This window comes from Hippocampus guttulatus, chromosome 14 (assembly GCF_054856545.1).
Source record: "Hippocampus guttulatus isolate MCC_2025c chromosome 14, RoL_Hgut_1.0, whole genome shotgun sequence".
Taxonomy (NCBI): Eukaryota; Metazoa; Chordata; class Actinopteri; order Syngnathiformes; family Syngnathidae; genus Hippocampus; species Hippocampus guttulatus.
In genome coordinates this window covers 1,704,636-1,714,256 of record NC_141274.1, presented here as the reverse complement: position 1 = coordinate 1,714,256, position 9,621 = coordinate 1,704,636, and the positions used below count along the sequence as shown (strand labels likewise).

The following is a 9,621-nucleotide window of genomic DNA, read 5'->3' as shown; positions in this document are numbered from 1 at the left end:
ACATGCCGGTATAGAAAACGTTTTGTCTGCAAGATTGCTATTTCACTTTTTACTACTCACTTTGCTTTCCAGTGGACAAGTTACAAAATGTGATTCATTAGAATTGCACAATATTACGGCACTGAAATCAGTACTGTACATTACAGAATCATGTTGCATTGTACCCGCTTGGCTTTTTGCTAGCCTCTGCATGGTACTCCTGAAGATTGATTCATCATTACATTGTTTTTCAAACACAGAATGTATGGGTTGCATAAATATACCTCTAGTTTCAACTTCATCTCCCAGAAGGAACGCATCGTTTTCACCCTTTCTAAGTCGGAGAAGAAGACAGGCGTGTTCATGCTTCTGATTTCAGCTCACAGACAAACTCACTTCATCTTGGCCATTCTTCACTTGGCCTGGCTCATCTTATTGATGTTACTCAGTTTGGGCTGAAAGATAAGAAGAATTGATGCACGTATAAGTAAATGGTGGCACCAATTGAAGATGTAAATATATATCTATTATTAGTTATTTTGGTCACGATTTTACAATATCCACCCATTTAATAATAAATGTCGTATTGGTTCACTTTCAAATTACCATGGAGATAATCTTAAATCCTCAAATTCATGCCGTTATTTGTTTTAATATGAGATTTCTTGTATCCTTTTCATATAAAATACGTTGTATTGCATTTTTCAGTGGGTATCACACATTAGATGGGCCGATCCTTTTTCCAATAGCCCAAATATAGTTTGTTCCTTTTCAGTGATGACATACAATTTAATGGATATCAGACTTTGTATCGCAAGACTGATAAACCGTGTGGTGTATTTTCCAAATGAATTACTGTACAGCGATGTCAAGCGGTCTTGTCTTTTACCACACACACGAACGTCCCGATATTCCGGAACACAAAACAGGAAGTGTTAAACACGAATGTATAAACGAACGCGATCAAGTTGTTTTTAAATCTCATATAAACGTAATACTATGTATGACATAGGAAATGACAGTCAAGTTTACTTTTTAAAAGAATCTTCATTTTAAAGTATTGTGTTGGTCACGTGACAAGAGTCCACTGTTTATCCAGCGGGACGCAAGATGGCGACCGACATGTCAGGCACTGCGTCGGACTCGGTGCAGTGTCCCGTTTGTTCTAAAGACTTCACTTCCGATGCCATTAATGGTCATCTCGACGTTTGTCTACTGAAGAGCAATGCCGACGGTGGACCACCAATGAAGAAGTTATGTTCCGAAGCGTCGCCAAAGATTGCTAGTGGAGAGCACCACTCGGTTCTCTCTGCTTCCTATGGAGTATTCTCCATGTTCCACGGCAACAAGGAGAAAAGTTCTCATCAAAATGACACCAGCGCGTCATGTCCCAACAAACAAGCTGATGGCAGCGCAGTCAACAAGGGAGTTAAACGTAGCTTTCCGGTCCAGATCCAAACTGCACCCAGATATTCCGGGCCGCAAAAAGGGAATGGCGGACAGACAGTAAACGCAACACCTAATTTGAGTCTCCGGACGTTGTTAACGTCAAATAAACCTCTGGCGGAGATCCTGAGGCCGAAGACGATGGAGGATTACTTTGGTCAGAGTAAAGTTGTCGGAGAGCAAACCATCCTGCGGTCCCTGTTGGACTGCCAAGAAATACCCTCTCTCATCCTTTGGGGACCACCAGGATGTGGCAAGGTGCTATGGTGACGTTCTGACCATTCGGCATCATGCACAGTAAAAGTAGACATACTTCTGTCCACCTTCTCCTCTCAGATCGATTTAGGCGAAACATTTTTTCTCATGTTTCGAATGCATTTCCAGCCAGTTGGCACTTGGTAAAGTGTAATATCGTGATTGCATTTAAAAGTAACAACAAACATGGGCAACACTGCTCAGATAGCTTTTTAAATGATGGCAGAGCTTTTAGAGCCTTTGGTGCCCCAATACTATGCGGTAAACAATCAAACATTATTTTCCCAATGTTCAACTTTCTCTTTTTAAAAAGAAGGTTGCATTTGCTTGCAATTTATCAATGCTTTGCACGTGTTTTAACACTACATTCTGTCTGTGATAGACCACTCTGGCTCACATCATCGCCAGCAACAGCAAAAAGAAGGGCACGGCTCGCTTCGTGCAGCTCTCCGCCACCAGCGCGTCCACTGCCGATGTGCGCGAGGTCATCAAGCAGTCGCAGAACGAACTGCGGCTGTTCAAACGCAGGACCATTCTATTCATCGACGAAATCCACCGCTTCAACAAATCCCAACAGGTGGGCTACTGTATCTGTCTGTGCCAGAAATCCAAAGAGGTCACACCTAGACATTCGCAGACAAACGTGCAGGTGTCACACACCATGCTGCCTCTGTAAGACACTGAAGCATTCCTTGTCGGGTTTTTTTCCTTTTCATCCTTCCATGTCCGCTTTTCCTATCATTGTGAAGTAGAATTCACCAAGCAAAAGTTTTAAAATTCTTTATTTATTTATTTTATGTGGTCTCGGGTCTCTATGAACTGAGGTTTGTATAATACGAGCCTGTGTAATTTTATACAACTGCTTGAGTTATAAAATGTGGGGCAACAATAATTTTTTCAATTACTATTTTATCAATGCAATTGTGAATTTATGCAAAATGTAGAGCTAGATTTTAAATATCTTCAGCCACAAAGCGTAATTGCTGAAGTCATTTTTAATACTTTTGGAAAACTAAAAAAAAAACTTATAAAAACTATTTTTAGAACACACCATTGTACGATATGTAATTTTGTGGCTTCTAAAACGCACTCTGTACTTGTGCAATACAATAAAACGAAGTAATTTTCATAAAGATTTTTTCTTATCTTAAACGTATCATAATACAAAGTGGCAATTTTTTTGTCCACATTTAAATTCATTCAGAGGGAAATAAATTACAATCAGCACTTGATTGAAGCCAGTACTTACTGGGGAAAAGATGTCACCTAAGAATGCTCACATCGTCACAGATGAATGTCCCATCTTCTTTTTCTGGGTTTCAGGACACATTCCTTCCTCACGTCGAGTGCGGAACAGTCACTCTGATTGGTGCCACCACGGAGAATCCGTCCTTCCAGGTGAACGCCGCTCTGCTGAGCCGCTGCAGAGTACTCGTCCTTGAGAAGCTCTCGGTCGAGGCGATGGGCTCGATCCTGCACCGGGCGGTGGCGGCGCTGGGGATCACCGTACTGGAACAGGATCAGGCCAATCCCGAATGGCCAGACCACCAAGCGGACTCAAATGAGTGAGTGCTCTGCTCCTGACTGGACAAGGCGGCACAAATCAAAATTCTTTGCCCGAGCACTTTCGTCTTCTGTTACTGGCTCAACGGGCCCGGTTAGATTATTTATGGGAGAAGAGCGGTAGGAGCCAGCACAATCCCCTCGGCTGTGATCCCGTCTGATGTGTTGACAGATCAGATTTGCGCACAAGTTGTAGCCCGCGAGGCCTTTGATGGCTACTGGCTGCGCACGGAATGCGATGCTGCACGTCAGGCAGATTTGTTGACCATATTGTTTGCCAGGCGCGGAAAGAACGCAGCAAATCACAAATAACACATGTCCACATTAAAAGGTTGGACTTGCACCAGACTGAGGCGGTCCCGACCATCTACAGAAGCTTAAAATGGCTTCCGGATCCGTTTTAAACGGTCGCTGTTTGTCTGCATAAAATACGGTGGCTACAGTTTTGTCTTGACTTAAGGGTTTGATTTGTAGCCCAAAATATTTGCATCTCAAATCCCTTTTCCTCATTGAAATGAATTGCGATTCCATTAATGTATGCCAGGTTCTGGTTAGCGTAACGACTGTTAATAGAATCGGTGGTGCATAAACAAGCAATGAAATAGTACAAAAACAGCACAATATAGGATAGCTGTTTAGTTTATTTCCACAATGTGTCATCCAGAAAACAAATATATATTGCTGAGCTTTACGTTGAGAGAAATGCACTCGCTATGAAGCGCTAAGCCACAGGTGTCAAAGTCCAGGCCAGGGGGCCATATCCGGCCCCCCACATTATTTTATATGGCCCGCGGGAGCAAATCATGTGCGTCAACTATCATGATTCTTGCCAAAATCTGGACCGAAATGTCAAATTGTCATGGGTAATAAATAACGTTGAGATTTTGCACCGGCCCGCCGAGGCAATCCTTAACTCCGAAATGGCCCCTCGACAAAAAATGAGCTTGACACCCCTGCTCTAAGCCAAGGGTCTTCAATCCTGTTCCTCAAAGGCCACTGGCCTGCCTGTTTTCCATCTTTCCCTTCTGCGACACATGATTCAAGTGATCAGGGTCATTCTCCGGCTTCTGCAGACCTTGCCGATTATCTGATCATTTGAATCAGGCATATTGCGGCAGGGAGAAATGCAAAATAGGCAGGTCAGCGGACCTCGAGAAACACCTTTGATGACCATCGCGCGAAGATAATAAACAGCGGCCCAGCACACCAGCAGCTAACAATTTTTCACATTGCACTGATATAATCAAGTCCTTTTTATGGAAAGCTTGCAGTGTAAGGTAATCGCCTCCCAGTTTACAAGGAAGAGACATTCAAATAATAATTAAAAACCTAGCAACCTAACAATTTAGATGGGTTTCAAAAGCCCTTCCACCCTTAGTGTTTGTGACTGAGTAAGCGTCAATTTGGCTTGCACAACGACGAGCCAGGACAAGTGGTTGTGTTATTACTTTGGCTAATGCTAAATGTTATCTTGGTATCTTGGGCGACAGTTCAACAACTATAAACAAGTCCTTCCACGCACCATTAACCAACTTTTTTTTTTTTCTCAGTCACGGCAACTATTGGAAGCTGACTGCGTCGATCACCTCGCACCGGTCCCACATTGTAACATTAGAAATGCGTCGTCTAAAATGCTCAGAACCTTTGACTGTTTTACATTGCTTTGTCTTTGAGTACAGTGGTACCCCTACTTATTTTTACGTAAAACTATCGGAACACCTCATGGCCCGATGGCCGAATGACGAGGACGCTGCATAGACACATATCTATCTATCTACACACAGAGACACATTCAGTGAGAGGTCCCTCTTAGCCAATGGGATGCCAGGATGATGCTCGGTAGTAGCCAATGGCAGAGCAGCTAGAAGTATCTTGCGTTCAGGAAACTCAGAGTTCGTATCTTGAAATTTCTTTCGGAACAAGAGGCAATATTTTCCTGTTGAGGTGTTTCGTAATTTGAAAATTTCGTATGAAGAGACGTTCGTAAGTAGACGTACCACTGTATTTCTGATGAATGTTTTTTTTTTGTAATACATACATGTGTTGTCGTATTTATCATTATTACTGTCAATATATAGCATCTTCAGTAAAAGTCGACTCAGAGAGCAACTTTCTCTTAGTTGATCTGTAGTTATTCCTTCAGAGTTTATGCAGCCAAAATTGGGATTCTGAAATGTGATTGTTATTCTCCACAGCTTTGAATATGCCATTTCATGAATTTAATTGGAGTCAACAGAAAATGTCTTGAAGGCATGCGTTGTTTCCTTTTGTGAATCGCATTGTTCTCACCGGTCGACTTTTGAGATGCTGTTCACAGTGGCGCCCTCTGGGCGTGTGGGGTACACTCAGAATGACTTATAACCATTCTTATCTTTCTGAAAGGAAAGCATGCTGAATATTTGTGATATATCGATTTTCTTGTCAGGCCAAAAGTTTACATTGAACAAAAGGCTCTGGACACAATCACCTACCTGTGTGACGGTGACGCTCGGACCGGGCTCAACAGTCTACAGCTGGCCGTTCAGGCTCAGGTCGGCTTGACCCGGCCCGGAGTGACAGGACCAGGCGGGTCCACTCAGGAAATCCTTGTGACGGAAGAACACATCAAGGAGGGCCTCCAGAGGTCTCATATTCTCTACGACAAAGCCGGTAAAGCCGCTCCTCCTGATCACTTGCCAAAGCAAATTGTTCCACCACAACTCATGTCGCAACACGACGGTGTAGGCCAAATTTAGTGGTGGATAAATAATCTTAAATTTCATCCAATGCCCCTTCAATAAATAGTTATCACTCATTAGAGTGCTGTTCTCTATTAATTTTTGAATTAATTATCCTTGTTTTTTTAGTTCTTTCTGCCAGCATTAAAATCTCTAATCAACCATTCAGACTTATGCTGCTCATCAAAAATGTATGCTCGTGATGTTATTTTATGATCATCTGTGCTAACCTTGCAGTTCTTCTAACCTTAATCTGCTGGCTATATTCTGGTTGTCACTTGAAAGTGTCTCCCAAGTCATTGGAGGGTGTGGGGGGAGTTTAGCGTGAGAGCGGCTATTTTGTAAAATGTCATTTTTTTGGCAAAATTCAGAGCAGCTCGATCATAGACACATTGTTAGAAACAGCCAAGCAACAAAGGATGTACAGCAACTGCTTGTTTACTGACACTCTGGATGGGTGGGTAGGCACTTAGTGTTGGAACTATTTGTATACGAGCAATTATGTATCACGTCCCCTTTGAACCTCACCTCTCATCCTCCTGCCATGACCATGCGTGGAAAACACCCACTTACTATTTCTCCCTCTGGCCTCACCAGTTGTCCAGTTGCATAACATTCAGCTGTCTTGAAACATGGAGATTTGCCGGTCCCGAGTTTATGAGGTGATGAAAAGCACTCTGCCTGCTTGATGTATGGCTCGGATTAAAAATCGTCTTGCGCTTCTGGTGCCATTGCATCAGATTTAAGTTTGTTGATCAAAGTCTAATGTGCAATATGATGTACAGATTGTAAATGAAAGTGAAATTGGGACATATACCGTATTGTCCCGAATATAAGACGGTGTTTTTTGCATTGAAATAAGACTGAAAAAGTGGGGGTCGTCTTATATTTGGGGTCTAGACATTATACCCGTTCATGACGCTAGATGGTGCCAGATACCATTGAAGCAAATGCTGAATTTCACTCCCCAGGCCAAAGCGAACCCCTGTCACGAAAAATAAAAATAGTGGTAGCACGAAGAAGACAAATAAAAAATGGCGATAAGAAAGAAAAGAGAAGAAAATAATAGAAGAGATAACAGAAAATGGAGAAACGTAGCGACTATCTGGAGAAAAGTGGGTCGAAGATCGGCAGCTGAGGAGAAGTTATGATGTAATTTACATTTCAAAAACCAGAAGCCATTCATTTACGAATGTGATTGCACTTTAGTTTACATATTTAAATGTTCAGATATTAAGATTTGAATGAGGCAAAATAATATGCTTTTTCTCTCAAATATGTTGTTATAATCATTTGTTTCAGCTGTACTGTAATTATTTTCTGTATAAAAATTAATTTGGTGGTCAAAAAGTCTTTTTTCAAACTTGAGTCTTGAAAAAGAGGGGGTCGTCTTATAATCAGGGCCGTTTTATATTCGGGCCAATACGGTAATCTGACTCCAGTTGTGTGATACTGTAATCTCAGTCAGTGGTAAATGAAGATAGCTACCCATACATCAATTTTCTGTTGTGTTCATTGAGGTTGTGTGAGAACTGTAGAGTATTAAAGCCGACTTAGAGTGAGAGGTGGGATACACCCAGCGCTTGTTGACTATTCCCAGTGCAGAAAGCAAAGTTTGAGGAGTTTGGTGTGATGTGGGGAAAACCCCAATCAAATTCTTGACAGCAAATAAATCGTCATTCCCTAACTTTGTGTTTGTGCGACTCAAAGGCGAAGAGCATTTCAACTGCATCTCAGCATTGCACAAGTCCATGAGAGGCTCCCATGAGAACGCTGCCCTCTACTGGCTGGGCCGCATGCTGGAAGGCGGCGAGGACCCGCTCTATGTGGCTCGCAGGCTGGTCCGCTTTGCCAGCGAGGACGTGGGTAGGAGATGGAGATTAAACGATGAACGATTTATTTTCCGCCTCCTCACGTGGCGTTCTTGTCTTTCTAAGGTTTGGCAGATCCCTTCGCGCTGCCTCAGGCCGTGTCCACTTTCCAGGCCTGTCACTTCATCGGGATGCCAGAATGTGAGGTACGTGGGTGGGCTGAACAATTACTCCAATTTAAATCGACATTGCAATGTAGTAGAATGCCATTTTCAAATCGCAAAGGCTGTAATTCTTTTTTTTTGGGGGGGGGGGGGGGGGGGATTTCTGCTTGATTTGGTTGGTTCAGAACTAAAGTGCAGTCCGCCTTTTCTCTCCTACTCCACACAACAGGTGATCTTGGCTCAGTGCGTGACCTACCTTTCTCGGGCGGCCAAATCGATAGACGTCTACAAGGCCTACAATAACGTGAAGGCCTGTCTGAGGAACCACAAAGGCCCCCTGCCTCCCGTTCCGCTCCACCTGCGCAACGCACCCACTCGCCTCATGAAGCAGCTGGGCTACGCCAAGGGCTACAAGTACAACCCTGCCTTCAGCGCTCCAGTGGAGCAGCAGTACCTGCCCGAGGAGTTGCAGGGCATCGACTTCTTCACCTGGACGCCATCAGAAGGGTGATAACCAAAGTCACTCGTCGGCTTATGCTTGCACCTCAGAAGGTAAAATAAGACTCAGCGTTGCAGCCGTTAACCTCTGCCTTTTTTGCTTCATGCGACACCACTGAATGTTTAAGGTGAGGCGATGAACATTCACAGGTCTGTTCCTATGTACAGACAAGTTACGCTGCGTTTGTGTTATCGTGCAAGTGTAAAGTTTTCAAACATTAAACAGGACTTTGAACATTCTCACAGGTGTTGGATCCATAAATGGAGGAGTACCTATTGTTGTAACTCGGATGTTTTATACATGACATATAAAAGACAAACTATGATGCCGTAAAATTTGTTTTCTCAAACCAGAAACAGTATGGCCACCGTCTGTAAAGACATTTAAATTAAAGGAGGTGTCAAGCTAGATTTATTGATAAATTGTGAGGTTTTTTTAGAGGATGAAGGAGCCTACATCAGGGGTGTCAAACTCATTTCACATTGTGGGCCACATACGGCCTCGGTAGATGTAAAGTGGGCCGGACCATGAAAATTATACCATACTCTGCTATAAATAACCAAATAATGTCTTTCCTTTGTTTTGGTCTAAAGAAGCGCAAGAACATTAGGAAAATGTTGAAATTTAATGAACAGATCTTTTACAAAACATTTCATGAAGCGCCTTAGATTTCCTTAGACAAATTTGCAATTTACTTTTGTCATTCACGCCTTACAAACTAAAGAGAGTGCTATTAAATGTGTCAAGAATAACGTATTCACGTCCTTGATAGCGTCTCCTGTGTTGGGTCTGTCTCAGTGACAGACTGAGGCTGCTGTTGTCTTCTTCTCTGATCAAAACAATGTTGTCTTTTACTCTGATCAAAACAGTGTGTCCCCCTAGCGGATACTCCATGAATTGCACCCTATTATAAATATTCATTCCGTGTCTTTTTCACTTTTAAATTATCCTGCGGGCCTGATCAAACCTCCCTGCGGGCCGTTTCCTGCCTGCGGGCCATATGTTTGACACTCATGGCCTACATGGATAAAGATGATGGGTCTGTGGGGGGTATTACAGCCTCGCCCGTCCACAAAGCAGCTCACTCCTTGGACGTACCGTCTGCCGTCACTGCCTTTACAGTTCAGTCATGGCTGTCACGGCTCACCTGTTTTCTGAGTTTGGTTATATGACTTTGGTAAACTGAG

General features: G+C 43.1%; 1 protein-coding gene across 2 annotated transcripts; it reads left to right on the top strand.

Annotated features, from left to right (window-relative positions):
* Positions 1 to 1,046: 1,046 nt before the first annotated feature.
* Positions 1,047 to 8,844, top strand: wrnip1 (WRN helicase interacting protein 1). Of its 2 annotated transcripts, none has more exons than XM_086128946.1 (7): positions 1,047 to 1,683; positions 2,063 to 2,257; positions 3,004 to 3,245; positions 5,669 to 5,892; positions 7,671 to 7,822; positions 7,898 to 7,977; positions 8,165 to 8,312. In XM_086128946.1, exons 1-7 carry the CDS (start codon positions 1,090 to 1,092, stop codon positions 8,166 to 8,168), a joined length of 1,491 nt encoding a protein of 496 aa, XP_085985072.1. In that variant the 5' UTR covers positions 1,047 to 1,089; the 3' UTR covers positions 8,169 to 8,312. The 2 variants fall into 2 exon arrangements, with proteins under 2 accessions (XP_085985072.1, XP_085985073.1); XM_086128947.1 differs by having other exon boundaries at positions 1,078 to 1,683; positions 7,671 to 7,826; positions 8,165 to 8,844.
* The last annotated feature ends 777 nt before the right edge of the window (positions 8,845 to 9,621 follow it).

Bases quoted from the DNA above. Each gene is read 5' to 3' on its own strand.
- wrnip1 (XM_086128947.1), top strand. From the start codon at position 1,090: ATGGCGACCGACATGTCAGGCACTGCGTCGGACTCGGTGCAGTGTCCC. The intron at 1,684-2,062 runs GTGCTATGGTGA...TGTCTGTGATAG, and splicing joins GACCACCAGGATGTGGCAAG to ACCACTCTGGCTCACATCAT. The intron at 5,893-7,670 runs GTAAAGCCGCTC...TGCGACTCAAAG, and splicing joins TATTCTCTACGACAAAGCCG to GCGAAGAGCATTTCAACTGC.